The sequence below is a fragment of the Protobothrops mucrosquamatus genome, unplaced genomic scaffold (assembly GCF_001527695.2).
Source record: "Protobothrops mucrosquamatus isolate PMUCROS unplaced genomic scaffold, P.Mucros_1.0 scaffold_217, whole genome shotgun sequence".
Taxonomy (NCBI): Eukaryota; Metazoa; Chordata; class Lepidosauria; order Squamata; family Viperidae; genus Protobothrops; species Protobothrops mucrosquamatus.
The window spans coordinates 869,442-886,985 of record NW_015386293.1 but is presented as its reverse complement, the minus strand read 5'-3'; the positions used below and the strand labels follow the sequence as shown (position 1 = coordinate 886,985).

The 17,544-nt window shown below is 33.4% G+C and overlaps 1 protein-coding gene across 1 annotated transcript in view; it reads right to left on the bottom strand.

Moving 5' to 3' along the window:
* LOC107298352 (DNA polymerase alpha catalytic subunit) overlaps positions 1-17,544 on the bottom strand; it is an 82,110-nt gene that overhangs the window by 35,116 nt on the left and 29,450 nt on the right. The window contains exon 3 of the mRNA XM_015827733.1: positions 15,670-15,763. Within this exon, the coding sequence (XP_015683219.1) occupies positions 15,670-15,763 (94 nt within the window). The remainder of the gene's footprint in view (positions 1-15,669; positions 15,764-17,544) is intronic.

Sequence of the window (17,544 nt, the reverse complement as noted above, 5' to 3'; positions counted from 1 at the left end):
AAATATGAACCCATAATACCAATAACGAGAAGAAAGATTTTTCTTTAAAAATGCTTTCATAATATTAGATCATACACTATTCTCCTATGGATTATAGTTCTAGTGGAAGGATGTATTTCATGAAATTGTGCACACAAAAACAAATTAAACTACACAGTACTTTTACAATTAGCTTGCTATATTATAGCAGTATTTATATACCCCAGGTTGTCTTTGCAGTCTATAAACATACATTTAGTAAGGGCACTCAGACAAACACACCTTAGGTGTGCAACATAAAATCCTTAGTTACTAGTTTCCTTTATTCATTTAATAACCCCATTAATCTTCACAGTAGGATTGCGTGATGAGGAATGCAAAGTAGAGGTAAGAGGATATTGGGGCCATGGCATTGCCCAACCTCAGAAGCCAGGCATAGTGTACGTATCAATGTCCATATTTCTAAAACAATTCTTTCCCAAGATCTATCAACACTGCCAATGATGTCTAATATAGGGCAGAAAATAGTGTTTGCCTACAATCTTCTTTTCCTTAGGGAAAAGAACACATTTTTTTTGTACTGCGTAGAAAAGTTGCTCTAGTTGTACATAGACTATTAAGATGAAAACCAGGCATTTTTCAGTTTTATCTAAGTAGAATGTAAGTCATGAGCCAATGCAATAGATTTTTCTTTGCGTATCTATTATAATAAAACTGAACTAAATGAAGAAAATACCATTTTTTGAAAATACAATTTGGTAAAAAATATTTATTATACATCTCAGGTTTTAGCAATAGTTTCCTTCTTTTTAAAAATGACATTACTTCTGGTGTTAGAATATTACTATTAAATATAGTAAAAGAAGTAGTAGGGCTGCTACTCAATTTGTATCTTATCGGAGTGCTTAATATACTTTAACTTTTCCCAGAATAGGTAATAAATGGAATCATTTGCCTTTCAAAGGTTGAACAATACATTCTTAGTAAATTCTGTCTTTTTATTACATAAGTTAACATTACATGTGCTGGGACAATACTCCCAGAATTTCCAGTCAATATGGTCAACAGCTCTAATAAATGTTTTCCAAATGAAGGAAAAGTTTAATATTTGATTAGAAAGATCTGTTCTGAATAGATATGCACCCTGTGGTAGTCATTGTGAAAACAGTTTGTTACCTCCAGATTCAAAGACTCTTACAGTTAAACACTGTTTTTCGTATCCTATTTATGATCTTCTTTCAAGTATCTGATTAGTCACAGTGCAACAGAATATGGTCCAATAGATGGACCAATATTAAAATCCAACAGATGGACTATGGTCTTTGTTAAATTTATGAATTTAACAAATTCAAATTTATGAAATGACTTTTCTAAGAAATGTCTAAGAAAATGAGGGTGTTGGCTTCATTCTTATTTTTTCACATAGGAATTTATTTATAGATGATCATAAGTCAGGAATCAAAAGCTTCCCCATTTTTGTGTATGTGAGAAAGGGGGAGAGAGGGGAGGGGAGGGGAGAGAGAGGGAGAGAGAGAGAGAGAGAGAGAGAGAGAGAGAGAGAGAGAGAGAGAGAGAGAGAGAGAGAGAGAGAGAGAGAGGGAGAGAGATATGATGTGGTCAAGGTACTACTGGTATGTGGCAGGCCATGAGAATTTGGAGCAAAAGAGAATAGATGTGGATTTGGAAGTCATCATAGGCCAATTGTGATTGTGTATAGGGTTGAACGCCTGTCCCAAATTGGTGCATAATTTCAGGGTTTCTTCTAAGTTTACGGTTTTTGCAATTGTTATGTCAGTCAGAAAATCTTTGCAACCAGTTATGACCATACCTGAATTAAGAGGTCCTTCTCACTGTCATAGCCTATAGGGAAGGAAGGTACTTGTGATCCAGGATGCTCTGATTCAATTAATTATGGGCATGATCCATTTTACCTAGGTGGCACAACTATTGGGAGAGCTATATTAGTTCACTTCTAAGTGCAATTCAAAGTACTGGTTACATCTTTTAAGTCACATATAGCCCAGGATCTGGGTATCTTCAAGACTGTTTACGTGCAGCAGTTATCTGCCTATAAGATCTGGAAGACAGAATTCTCTCCCGTTTCCTACTCCAAAGGAATGTTATTATCAGAGGCCATGAAGGAAGGCCATCTGCATAGTTGGCCCAACACTCAGCACTGCTTCTGAGATCAGACATTTCTCTGTATTGCTTTAATAATAAAAACTTAGTATGACATTTTCAAACTGATCAGATCGCAAAAAAAATATATTTTGTAAATAGTGGAAGATCTCGACCTATGTTTGTTTTTAAAAATAGCTTTCTAAAAGACACAGGTGTCATGAGACATTTTATATTTTAGATAACAATTATATGTAAATATTATCATGCATTTACATTTATTAAAAACTAAAACTTTAAAATATATTTTTAAAATTCCAATGATACGAAATTAAGAGATGAAATCCAGGGCTGAAAAAGCAAATCATTTTTAAACTAATGATGTTATTCTTTAGGAGAAATGAAGTTATAACCAAATGTCTAGAATAAGCTCTGATTGTGTATGATATGCCTTATGAGTCCAATGTTATATGAGACTTCCTGTTGGTCATCTTCCCAAACTTCTATTTGTAGTCTAAATTTGCTTTGCCACATGGTATCATTGTTTTAAGTTATAACATTTATATACTTTCAGGATCTGCGTTTAGACTTAATATTACATTATTTTAATATGGCAGTTAATATTACATTATTTTAATATGGCAGTATCACAAATAAATGTTACTATTGATGGTATGTATACTACATAAGTCATGCACAAAAAACATATGGTAAATTGATTGCTGAGTTAGGGTTAGAACAATATACTGCCATTTTTTGGAGGAGCATAATATATATGAAATTAAATTATACTGATAACTAATGACCATAGAACATTCTTCATTAATTAGGTAGGTATTTAATAGTGACAAATTATGCATCTATAACAGATGACCTTTGAGTCATTCAAGATACAATCACAGTCATGCATTAAAATCTGCTTTTCACTGTAATGTGTGAATGTATAAAATTAAATGAGGCTTGCAATATAATCAGTGTGGTTGGTTGCCTTAATATATTCCATTTCATTTTGAAATCACTATAAGCCAACAGTGACGAATCTAATTTGATCTGTTGCTAAGAAAACCAGTGAAAAGAGATGCAAATAGATTTATTGACAACTGGCAACCCTGATATCTCAAAAGTGGTTAATATATTCTAAGATGTTAGATATTTCAAAATATTTAAAATATTCAGACCCAGGAAAAAATGCTTCTAATAATAATATTATTACTGTAATAATCATAAGATGCTTTGATTAAATTCACCCATAAACAGTAAAGAGTATTGTTCACTAAAATATTAACTGCTGCATTATAATTAAATAGCTAGAAACATACATGCAAAATGCATTACAATAATAATTTACCATCAATACTACAGTCAGAATCACCAACTTCTTGGGATCCAAATCTAAAAAAATCATTTTACTTCCTTCTTTTAGGGCTATGTCATTATCACTCTGGAAGTGTGGCCAATCCTGGCTTTATATGTTGTAAATTGTTGTTTGTATGTTGAAGATTCTCTGAGTAGTCTGAGCACACCCAGGTATAGTGTTTCTAATCATTTTGGACCCACTCAGCATCCTTCTGTACTATTGATTGTGGTATTTTGGAGAAGCGGCAAGGACTGGGGATTAGAAGCATGTTTCACACTCCCTCATCAGTGGTTGATTCAAGTTGGCAGTGATTAGGGAGAAAGATTGGCACAGTGGCTGGTCCCTTGTGTGGTGTCATAGGGTTAGTTCTCCCTCTCCTGTTACTTATCCTTTATATTAAGCTGGCAGGAAAGGTCATCAGGCAGTTTCAGGTCTAGTACTACCAATATGTTGATAATACCCAACTGTACAATGCAAGTCTGAGTCAGGCTGGAGATGCCACTGAAGTCTTCTCCTAGTGCCTGCAGGCTACTCAAGTCTAGATGGGACAGAGAAGGCTTAAATTGATTCCTAGCAAGATGGAGCTATTGTTTGTACATTTTGTGCCCAAACAAAGTTGTACTGTTCCTGTTGGGGCAGGTTTGTAGCTTGGAGGTCATATGGGATCAGCAAGGAGAAGCTGTGACCAGGGAATTCCTTGTCCAATAGTTCTGCTAATTGCAATTTTCCCTGGAATAAGAGTACCGGTACTTGACTACAATGATTCATTCCTTCATTGCCACCCAATTACATCACTGCAATGTAATTTACATGGATTTGCCTTTCAAGGCTACCCAGAAACTTTACTTGGTGCAAAACGCAGTGACCCAGAATCCCACAGTTGTTTATAGGGGGTGACAGATTACACTTGTATTGGTTTGGCACCAGGCTACCTAGAGGAGCAGATAGCTCTATCCCCATTAAAGTTAGCCTACTTCAATTGTTCTGGGAGAAGTAGGTGATTTGTCCTCCATTTTTGGGAGGTGGGGCAGAAAGCTTAGGGCACGGGTGTCAAACTCGCAATGTCACATCACATGTCGTGATGTATCGCAACTTTTTTCCCATTGCCAGCAATGGGGTGGGTGCGGTTTCGGCATGACACATCCGGCCCGCGGGCTGGCAGTTTGACACCCCTGGTTTAGGGCATTACACATTTATGATGGTCCTCTGGAATGCCCCCATTGGAGGATCCAATGTTATCTGCCTTCTGAAAATAGTAGAAAACAAAGCTTTCCCAATGGGCTTTTGGAGTCTGATACCATGTACTGTTTTTAATTTTTAAAATTATATTTATAATATGTTCTTATGTACAGTTATGGTATTTGTTTACCTTGTGAGCCATTAAAAGTCTGTTTTTTATTCAGGGGCATATAAGTTTGGTTAGTAAATAATACCCAAAGAGCTTGCTAGTAATCAGTAAGGATGGAATTCAATAAAATACTAATTAACTATATCAAGTTTAGTTTAGAATTTGATTTGAAATTTAATTAATTAGTTCATCTACTAATTAAATTTGCATTTAGTTAAATTAATATATTCTCAGTACAGGATTTCTCTCTTCCAATTAAATACAGAATTTAATTGGGCCTTTGGGCAAGAATTCAGTTTCCACCCCCAGCTGTGGGTGCCCTTTAATGTGGTTAGAACAGAACCTTTTCAGTGCTTGCTGTTTTTTACTGTTTTTTTATTTACAGCATTTTAGTCCTATATTTTATATTTAGAGACTGTAAACCACTCAGCCTCCTAATTGGAGAAAATAAATATAAGGAATATATAAAATAAATAATTTGTTTTTAAGCAGAAATGAAATGCAAGGCATTCATTTCATGATGTATTTCCTCTCCTTCAACCCCCCAAATGATCAACTCCCCAAGTCCTATAGAACAAGATGGGGACATGTTGGAAGTTTTTGTAATGGTGGAATTGCTTATCTGGTTCTATTCAGTAACCAAAGGGATGCTCAGCACCTAAAGAAAGCTTAATATCACTTAAAACATTTTTACTTAATACCTGCAAAGTTTTTTTCCCAATTGTTACTCCATTTAATTATAGCTTGTTTATTTAAAAAATAATTAAATTTAATTGATTAAACAATATAGCCCTGTTTAAGTTGGATAGTGAATATTTCAGGTGATTTTACTTTTTGCATAAAACTATTTGTATTTATAACTTCATTTTAAGTAAGGCAAGTTGTTTTCCTATGCTATCCTATTGCAAATTTGCTCTGTGTTTTTAAGTGAGGAAGGTTTAATAATTATTTGATGTACAATTTTCTGTGGAGTTACTTTAAGTTACTTAGTCAGCTTACCCTCAGAATATTGTTCCATTACTGTTTACTTTTTCTTTATAAAATAAACTCAAATCAGCTTACGAAACAAGAGAAACTTTCTGTAGATATGCAATATTTTCTTATATGAAAAACCAACTGGGTTATCCATTAATTCAACCAGGAATATAATCAAGATATCTATTTTAATAATGGTCTAATTAGATTCCATCCATCTAAAATACAATATAAAGTAAAAATAAAAGATGTCAAATATTGAAATTGGTTTTCACTCTTTCTGTTATTATTTCAACCGATTTTTAAATAGGCAACCTACAGCTATAAAAACATACTACAGCCACATGAATAACTCAAAAAATTAATTCTAAGTTCATGTACTTAGCACTAAATGGATTATTTGCTTTTATCTAATACATAAAATAGTTCTGGCTGTCATTCATTTTCCTTTATTCCACTATATACATCTTTTGTAAAATACAAAAATTTCTGTTTTAAATGAAAATATTATAATTAATAATATTTTCATGTCAAAATAATTGCCTTGTATCTGAAGTTAAATGAATTCAGATAGAAAACACATTGTGATATGTATTTGACAGATATAACCCTGATAAGATTAATTTCAGGAACACCCTCCCCCACCAGTAAACAGAGGTTAAAAACTGGACAATAGTTATCTTTGGCCAATATTTATTGTAAGAACCTAGTAGCAAAATATAAAAACAACTGCCAATGAAAACAATTAATATTGTTGAAAGATGATGAAATCAGCCTATATATGTGTTGGGTTCTCAGGTCTTTAAAAACAGCTTTTAGCCTTAGTAAATTCCTATTATAAAGATGATATCTATTTTAGCTTGATTGCCCATATAATGGCATGCTCATATAAATACTTCATGAAGAATACTGGAGATTCAGGATATCATCTTTTCTTTAATTCTAGGTTTTAACTTCAAATAATTCACGAGCTACATTAAAACAGATATGCATATTCATGGCAAAATTACAGAAGTTACAAACTAGGGTTATTTCATTTAAGCAATTTAGGACAAAGATAATATCAAGCAGGCATATAAAACAAAAGGTGCCACTTTGCTTAAATCAAAATGACACAATGATTTTTCTTATATAATATATTATTAGTAAAGCATACTAAAACCTTGATGTTGACATGTCTGATATAGCAAATCGTTTAAAACATTTGGAGGTAACTAGGAAACATTTTTTCTTTGCCTAGGTATAACTTATGAGAAGAGATGCATCTTTAAGTTCTTTATCAGTCAGGCTGTTTTGTTTCCACAGAAGCAGAACCATTTGATAGAATAGAACAAGCAGCAATCTTGCCTGTTATCAAAAAGGGAGCTGTCCCACATTCACAACACCTCATTACACTTACATCTTTCACCACTTTTCTCAATTGCGTGTCATAATCAAGCAAATCAATCATGTTTTTAGAGTCATTATTGCCATGTATACACATTAACAGAATTATGCTTAAGCTACATATTTAAAACAGACATTTTCTAAATAAGAACCTCACTATGCAATGACCATTTCTCACTTATTCCAGTCTCTAAATCAGTGGCCTCCAACCTTTTGGGTACCAAGGACCGGTTCTGTGGAGAGAGGTTTTTCCATGAACCAGAGGGGGCATGGTTTCGTGTGCTGCCTGAATCCCATGGATGGGACTTTGCTTTTTGCACAGCCCGGTTTCTGACATGCCATCGACTGGTGCCGGTCCACAGACTGGGGGGTTGGGGACCCCTGCTCTAAATGATCCACTTGCTTTTTCTGTACTCTTGCTCATCATGTTCCTATGCATCCATTTTTATCATCTAGCAGAGATAAATTTTCATTCTGGATTGCATTCACTTAGAATCTTGTGCATATTTTTCCTAGAACTCATCCTTTGTTTTTTTGATTGGTTTTTTTCCGGTTACCATGATTCACTAGAGTGATGACACTCCAATAGTCAAAAATGAAAAGTGTCTGCAAGCTGTATTAAGAAAACTCAAAGAGCTGAGTTGAAAAAATGGAACTAAAATTAAATATAAAGAAGACCAAACTAATTATGACCACAATAAAAACAACCATTCTTAGAATTGGCAATGAAAGTATTGAACTAATAGATACCTTTTGCCTTTTTGGATCAAATCAAATATCAAATATGCTGTCTCTTAGTCTTTTTAACTAGTATTAATTTTTTTATTGTAAATTTTAATGTTTGTTTTTATGGTTTTTTTTTATTGTACACTGCCAGGTACATCCATGTATATGAGATGGGTAGCTATATGAATTATGATAAATGAATGAAAGCCTGAATAAATAAAAACACCAACAGTAAAGGAATAAGCAGTCAGGAAATACACCGCAGACTAGCATTTGACAGAGCAGTCAAGAAGTCCTTGGAAAAGATATTCCGATGCAGTGATATGTCTATACTTATAAAGATTAGAATAGTGCAGGCAATGGACTATTCCATAAAGTATCCCAGTGGATACTTTATGGAACTGAAAGTTGGATTTTGAAGAAGCCAGATAGAAAAAAATAATGAGACTTTTGACCTTTGGTGTTGAAGAAGATTCTGAGAATACCTGAGATCAGGGGTGTCAAACTCGACACGTGACATGTGATGTGTCACGATGTATCACGACTTTTTTCTCATTGCCGGAGCTGGGATGGGTGCGGCTTCCGTGTGACAAATCTGGCCGGCAGTTTGACACCACTGCCTTAGATAGCCAAGAAAACAAACAAATGCACCATCAAACAAATCAGTCCATACTTCTCACTCAAGACACAAATGGTCGGGATGAAATTATCCTTCTTTGGACATTTTATATGAAGAGCTAGCTCTCTGGAAAAGGCTCTAATTCTGGGAAAGGTGGAAAGAAAAAGAAGAGGATGACCAGCAGGAAGACGGGCAGACTCAGGCAAGGCAGGCATTGTTGGAAGACCTAAAGGCCAAGTTAGAGGCAGATCATCAATGTGAAAATTTATCTGTGTAGTCACTGATTTTATGGCACGTAATCAATCAATGAATCAATTGTTAAACTCACATACATTTAAAAAATGGAGCTGATATTCTCAAGAAAAGATGAATTTATTTATTTAAAACATTTATATAGCTGCCTGCTGAACTTTCAGCAAGAGTTTAGGAATTTTGTCAAGAGGATATATTTATTGAACTATGTTGAATGCCCATATAAGTCTAACTGGTCATAGAATCGTCCTATATACTGATGATGTTACCTAATTCGGGTAATGAAATGTCTGCAAGAAAACAATCAAGCTGAGAAAGCACAAAGGACCCCATCATCTGAACCTTGAGCTACAAATACTCTCCTTTATTCTTCCTGTATAATATAGAATGATGGCCAAACATTCAAAAACAAAAAGGTCAAAAAAATTGCTGGATATATCCACTTCATTGGTTTTAATTTTAAGGACATTTCTTTTATAAAAATATAATATAAAATATAATTTATATAATTATGTTTATATAAATATAAATTTGATTTATAAAATATTTTTTATCATTAATGAAGGCAATATACATGTCCCAGAATAATGTTGCAGGATCCAATCTGGGTCGGTCACCGAGACCAGAGGTTTAGTCTTTCGAGCTTTCGGACTTGTTCTGAAGCTCATCCTCAGGGAACTTCTCTCTAGGAGAGTTTGTGGTATTTATATGGTGCCTGGTTGTTAGAGAACCATATAGGGCACCATATAAATACCACACACAGAATAGCCCAAAGCACACACTCTTGCTAGAGAGAAGTTTCCTGAGGATGGGTTCCAGAACGAGTCTGAAAGCGCAAAAAACTAAACCTCTGGTCTCAGTGACCAACCCAGATTGGATCCTGCAACATTATCCTGGGACATGTATATTTGCCTTTATTCATGACAGAAAATATTTCATATATGGGTTATTTATTTGTTCAGTTTCGATGGGAGCCCATCCCTGTCAATGACTTATTTTTTTACTTATTGAATAAAAGATGATTGATGAGAATATGCCTATAAACAAAATATGTTTGTTCAATAAAAATGATAGGATATATACAATAGCTTGAATTTATAATCCTAATTATATGAGCATTGCATTATATTACAAAAAAGAACAGAAGCCAAATCAGATACTGCCAGATTGAGACTAGAACTCCTATCTTTCATATACGGTAAAAACCTAATGGCTGTATCTGATAACTTGACTTCTTAGAGTTGCAGTTACTTCCAATGTGCAATTATACATCTGAAATTAAAGCAACTAAAGCCTTTATACTTAACAATACCAGCAAAAATTGAGGAAAAATTCAGATGAAGGTGACATAGCAAAGCAAAATAACTTTATTTCACTTCCATAAGTTACCAAATGCAGATGTCAGAAACAATTTTAGTTTTGTAGTCAAAAAATGGAGGCCAGAAATTAAATCAGCATATCAAAATAAGAAAATATGTTCCTAGTTTACCCATTGGTCTTTTAAATACTCTCCAGTTCATAAAATAAGATTTTAGAAATTTTGCACTAGATAATTATACTTCCTGATTTTGTAATTAGTGGAACTACACGTAATTACATAATAATTATGATGGTAATTACGTAATTAAGATGTATAATTATGTAGTAAAAAACATTATGGAAATAAAAACTATCAACTATATAACCACAATACATTTACAAAAAAACCCCTCTATTGCTTAAAAACTGTATTTTCTCCATAAAATAAATAAATAAACAAACAAATAATAAATAAATATCAGCGATTAGTCTAGTGTATCAATTACTTATTGACAATTAAAGGAAAATCTTATAGATATTAAGATAGTGAATTATCATCTTAAGACATAATTATACTAATTTAGTGATAATCAAACATGTGTTTTATCCTAAATCACAGTAAATCAACTAAAAATCCTCTTGAGACATTTGAAACTAGCTAGAAAAACTTTAAATTGATGTTTCAGTGCTGCGAATGTTGTTATTTCTTCACTACTGATGTTCAAAACACTTCAGATAATACACAGTACATGCCTTAAAACTTGAATTCTCTTTAAACTGTATTTAAGATTTTTCTATTCTATAAGCACTTTTGAAGTGTAATTTTTTTCTCAAGCAGAAATTGAGTATACTGTAAATCATTATTTAAACCAAATGGGGCTAAATCTACCTAGTTTTCTGGAAAGATTTAATTTTAACTAGAGATTATATTATGTACTTGGTTATCAGCAAACTTGGTATGGTATGGTAAAGATTTTATGGTAAAAAAATTTACTTTTTAAATTAGCTTCATATACCGGTAGATAGGTACAGTTTTATTAGTTGTTTGAGAGGTTGAATTAAAAATCCTTTTTGATTATTAAGATAATGACATAAATGCTACCTTTTCATACTGACCCAAAGGCAATTCATCCTAACTGTGTGCGTCCTAATATGCACATAAATTCTTATAATTTCCTTTGTACCTACAGTAAATGAATAATTATCTTAATTTATAGAAATGCCCACTTTTTATTATGGTATTTCATTCTTAAGTTTATTTGGGGACACTGTTACAATATGCAATTTTTTCTGTATAACTGTCAACTGATAGCAGAGACATATTGAAATCCCCATTAGTATCACTGAAAAATACCACCATGATGAATGCTCTCCTTATAAAGCTTTCTAGCAACTCATCCATAAAAAACCCCCACTTTGCATTGATATTTTGCACACCAAGTCATGAGCACAAGAGAAAAAACAATGTTTAAATTACAGGATATAAGCAAATATTTCAAGTTAGACTTTGCATTTCCTTGGAGGTCATACAGCTTAACCATTTCATTTTTCTAAATACAATTTTACAGTCTACTCATCCAGAAAGTTAACTGAGCATGTTTAGTATATTTATGAAGGACTAGTGTAAAATTCAGTTATAAATTTGTAAAAGTATTTGCTGAGCATGGATTTATTTTTAAAATAAATGCACAGTATAAAAATGAATACCTTAGAGATCTTAGAAAAGAGTGAAAGTAGTGATCTAAAAATATACACAATACTTTTAATTTCCAACCTTTTTTAATCAGTGAGTGATTCAATATAATCTAGCCTTCCATTTTTACTTTAATAATTGGTCTGATATTTCTGATACTAGTACTAGAAGTCCTTAGAATTAAGGTGTTCTATTGCTAGGTTAGGAAAATGTTAAGCAAAAGAACTTAAAATAAAATATTCAAAAGAAAATATGTCATGTTCAGGTCTATTCTTCATTTTATTAAACCTTGAAAAGTTGCAGAGCTTCAGCCTATCTTGTAGAGCAAATATCCACAGCCAGCAATTTTTTGCAGCCTTGCAAGTTTCTCCTTACAAACTAAGCAAAATATATAGTTGAGATCAGCAACATTTTGGATGATTATTAACCCTTATCTTTTTTTCCCTGTTCCTTATCATTATAGCTCCCCAAAATGTTTAAACCAGTTGCATTTGTAAATTTCACTGCCCTTAGGTGGTATATTGATTTTCTCAACTTGGACACAAATACAACAGTCTTCCATTGCTTTTACAATAGCTGTAATTATTCTGATTCACAATTTATTTTCAGAAATTATAATAATCTTGAAAAAATGCTCAAATCTCTTATAAAAATTGATATAAATTTTTGGAAAAAGAGTTAATTGACCTCCAATTAATGACATATTTGTTAAGTAGGATAATTAGTTTGGAATGCATTTTACCAATCTAATTTGTATATTCTGAGTATACAGTATTCCAGTACACCAACCACATTACATCTTTTTACTTTTCTAAAGTGTCTGATATATTTTCTAAATAACACATTAAAAACTATACATTAGGGAAAGCAGCAGACAAAAATACATTTATTAGGGAAATGTGTACAGGTAATGCTCAATTTCCAACCACAACTAGGACTGCAATCTTGGTCATTGTGTGAAGTGATTGTGATCGTTAAGTAATATTGGGGGTCATTAAACCAATGGAATCCCAGGTAAGGAGCATGGGATACCTTGGGGGGGTGGGATGGGGAGTCTTTGCTCAGGAGCTACAGTAAAAATTCTTCTTGTAGAAATTCAAGCAAGATTTTCAGCCTGAGGCCTCCACTGAGCATCCCCCAGGCACTGTCCTGCACTCCTTTCCTTACTGTGCTGTCGCTCTGGAGTGCTTCTCTACTCTTTGCTTGGATTTTAGTTCTCTCTTGTTTCCAGGGTCTGGCTGAAAGAGCTGCCTGCTGAAGGAATTCAGTTCTCCTCTGTACATGGAAGAGAACTGCAGGAAAAGAGCTCCAATGTTCAGGAGCTCAGCTCCCCTTCTTAGACAACCTTTTCAGTCAACCCTCAGAGATTAGATAAGACAAAGTCCTGTCAGCAGGCAGCAACAACATGCAACCTTTCCTGCTAGTTCCCCCATTGATGGGGAAGCCAGCAGAGAAGATTACAAAAGATGATCACAAGATTGTGGGGTACTTGGTAACTAGTTCTAAATAAGAACAGAGTGACAAGTAAGGCTCTACATTTAGGCAAGAAAAACCAAATGCACAGGTATAGTATAGGTGGTATCTTGCTCAATAGTAGCAACTGTGAGAGGGATCTCGGGGTCCTAGTGGACAATCACTTAAATATGAACCAGCATTGTGCTGCAACTACCAAAAAAGCCAACACAGTGCTAGGCTGCATTAACAGAGGGATAGAATCAAGATCACATGAAGTGTTAATACCACTTTACAATGCCTTGGTAAGGCCATACTTGGAATACTGCATCCAGTTTTGGTCACCACGATGTAAAAAAGATGTTGAGACTCCAGAAAGAATACAGAGAAGAGCAACAAAGATGATCAGAGGACTGGAGGCTAAAACATATAAGAAACGGTTGCTGGAATTGGGTATGTCTAGTTTAATGAAGAGAAGGATGAGGGGTGACATGATAGCAGTGTTCCAATATCTCAGGAGCTGCCACAAAGAATAGGGAATCAAGTTATTCTCCAAAGCACCTGAAGGCAGGACAAGAAGCAACGGACGGAAACTAACCAAAGAGAGAAGCAACCTAGAACTAAGGAGAAATTTTCTGACAGTTAGAACAATTAATCAGTGGAACAACCTGCCTCCAGAAGCGGTGAATGCTCCAACACTAGAAGTTTTTAAGAAGGGACTGGACAGTCATTTGTCTAAAATGGTATAGGGTTTCCTGCCTGGTTGGACTTGATAACCTCCAAGTTCCCTCCCAACTGTATTATTGTTGTTGTTGTTGTTGTTGTTATTATTATTATTATGTTGTTGTTGTTGTTGTTGTTGTTGTATTTTCATGCACTGAAACACATATAGATTTATAGAAACACAAATAGATTTATATAATCCATATGAAATGGATTAAAATGGGCTTCTGATTAAAAACAAAAGGTGAACTTTGTTAATACTTTAAAAGGAACCTGATCTATTCTCAAAACCACTCTACTTTAAATAAAACAGGTTTCATTTCAATACATACATTTTAGATATTAGATCTAATTAACCGAGCACTCCATTTTTTAATTATGTTTATTATAAGTAGTCCTCAGTTAAAAACAAAAATAGCTAAGAAATGCAGTTATAATGATGTCTCATGAAGTCATATGACCATGCTGCTTAGCAACAGCAATTCAGCCAGACCTGGCTGCTGTCGTTAAATGAGGACTACACTAGTTGTAAAGCCAGGGCATCATGTGACCGCAACTTCTTTTCACTTCACCATTGACTGATTGTGGGAAGCTGGCAGGGAAGGTTCCAAGTCATGAACATGTGATTGTGAGCTTTTGTGATGGCCAAAATTCCAAAGATTGGTTTAACTTCTACTTCTTCAGTGCTATCATAAGTTTGAGTGATTGTTAAATGAGTGGTTGTTAAATGAGGAACACCTGTATCAGAGAGCTAGCATTACAAAGATGAAGTTCTATACCTTTATACTTTTTTATTTGTGTGTGTGTGTGTATGTACATGTACATATACACACATACACACACACATATATATATACATATGTGTGTGTGTGTGTGTGTGTAGCCATATCCAGATTCAATATTTGAAATCATCAATACATGTTTTCTACTCCATTAAGCATAATGTACCACAAATAATTCATACTTTAAATCATTCTGAATATCTATAGTGAATGGAAATCAAAATAAATAATAGGTTTTCTCCCTCCACTCCCAATATCACAAAATGCTATTCCAAACTTTTAAGTTATTAGGAGTAAAGATGCTCAGTGCTGGCTGACCTAAGATTGCAGGTCTTTACATAACTGGCTCCCAGAACTGTTTTACAGTTGAAGCAGCAGTGTTTTCTATGCATTTGCAAGGGTAGGTCATTAATCTAGGAAAATGCTTAAAGCAGCCTTAGTGAGGACAAAGCTGCTTCAATAATTCAAGGAAAGCTGCTTCCTTTGAATGTTTTGCACAGGTGTATAATTTTACCTTTATATTTTGGATAGTTGTCTTATGTGTCATTCAATGCACATATTTATAAAAACGCATATATAAAATACATTTAACTATAAACATTAGTAAATATAATCTCACTATATAGGTAAAATTGAAAGTATATTTTAAAAATACTAAAAAGATTAACCAGAAAGAAGCCTCCAAGCAAAGGGAAGACTAAATCACCAGCATTTCCAATCACTTAAGAGAAGATAAAGTTTCCCAGACATTTCTTTCAGCAGTCAGAGATATACAGTTGATTATTATGACATACATCTTCTTTCCTATATACAATTTCTTAATTCATGCAGTCAGGTACCTTTATGTATATTATGTTAACAGAATGAGGCAGATTGGCCTAACACCAGAAAATAGGACTGCCTTTTATGATGCAAATTTTCACTTTAAACTTTCAGGGTAATTACAGTGTTGTAACATACCTTTCTCTGGACCAGTATATTTTTCTTTTGCATAGTCCACATCAAAAATATAACGGTAAAAGCATAGCTGGGTGAATAAGGCCTTGTCAGAGTACTGTAATAAAACACATACAACAGATGCACATAAATAAAGTACGCTGTTGAAAAAAAGCTCACACTAGAATAACCATGCTCACATATAACTTTTATGCTATTTCACTGTTACTTATTAAAGCTAATTGTTTGCTATTAGTTTTTATCAGCTGCCTTGGAAAGCAATTTAATTAAATGTTATGGTATAGTAAATTAATATCTAAAAAATCCCCAACCCTCCTAAAAAATCAGTGTGGAAATCTCTTGTGTTTATGTAGTATTAATTACAATACAGGTTTTACTAGATTTGTTTTTAAATCATGAAACTATACAATTGTTATGCAGATATAAAAGAATCATCTAACTATATAGTCAATACATGCATTTTACAATGACTTTAAAAATTATACATGGTATTGTATCAAAAAAGCAAATTTCAATATAGTTTCATGCTAAAAGTATGTTTAACATAAACTATATATATTTTTATACAATAAAAACTTTAGAAATGTATTCATTGTATGTGAAATAACTGAGCCTAGGACTTTGTGACATTCCAGAGCGCTTTTGGACAATTCATTGGTTTATCAGAGAACATTTTAAGTTAGATTTAAAATGAAAATTTACTATTTTTACATCTCTCCTAACATCCTGTGAGTCAGTGATTTTGCCTGAACTTACAGACTGTAAATAATGATTGGGAAAAATTACTTGGGTTGATAGATTTATCTGTAGAATAAGACTATTACTGTCACAAACTTTTCATTGGTTGAAACTGAACAGCATGCTTTCTTACTGCTGAAGATAAAGATATTTTAAAAAGACTTTCTTCAAAATCAGTGCACGCTTTTTTTTAAATAAAAGACCATTATTACACACACAAACTAGATTATTTTGCATCTTAGTTTATAAAGCAGAACTGTGCTTCCCAAGAGAACTTCTCACAGTTATGACATTATTTAATTGAAAGAATTTTTCTCTTTCTTTTTTATTTATTTTTAATGCATTTTTTAGCTTATCAGCTCAATGGGAATAGCTAGTTTATTTTCCTCTTTGAGCTATAACTAGTTTGGGACAGAAAGTAGTATGCAGTTAAATATGCCTTAAATGAATTGGTTACAGAAGTAATTATTGGTTACACAATAATTATTCTTCAATTAAGCATCCTTCACACAGCAAATACTGCAATGTGGAATTAATTTATATCTTTATAAGATTTAAGACTTCCAATAGGCTTGATTGTACTGCTGGGAAAAAGGATTATGCAAAAAATAAATTTATTGCGATTGTTCCTTTATTAATAGCCATATGGCAGGCAGGAAGAAATATAATCATGAAATATACAGTACTCCTCACTTATCTGACTACATGAAAACAGATTCATTTTTTTCTAACAGATTAAAAGTCTTGGGAACTCAAGTGCTTACATCATCAAGAAACTAGAAAGAAAGATCAGAAATTAAATATATGATACTAAGCTTCATAGTAAAAGAAACAGGCCCTTGCAAGCATGAATGCTGTAAAAGATTAGAATTAAATTATATTAATTAATCACAATCTACATCGGTGCGCCTTATTATCATATTACCTGAATTTATTTATTTTATTTTTTTTTTATTGAAAATTTTTAAAAGTTTTACAACATATCTCCCCACCTCCCTCGAACCCCACCCTTCCCCACCCCCCTCCCTTCCCCCCGACTTCCCAGAGCTACACACAGGGTTTACAATACAATAATTATATTCTGTCTTAAATTATGTTACCCTTAAATTAACAAATCTATAACATCCTTTAGCTCCCTAA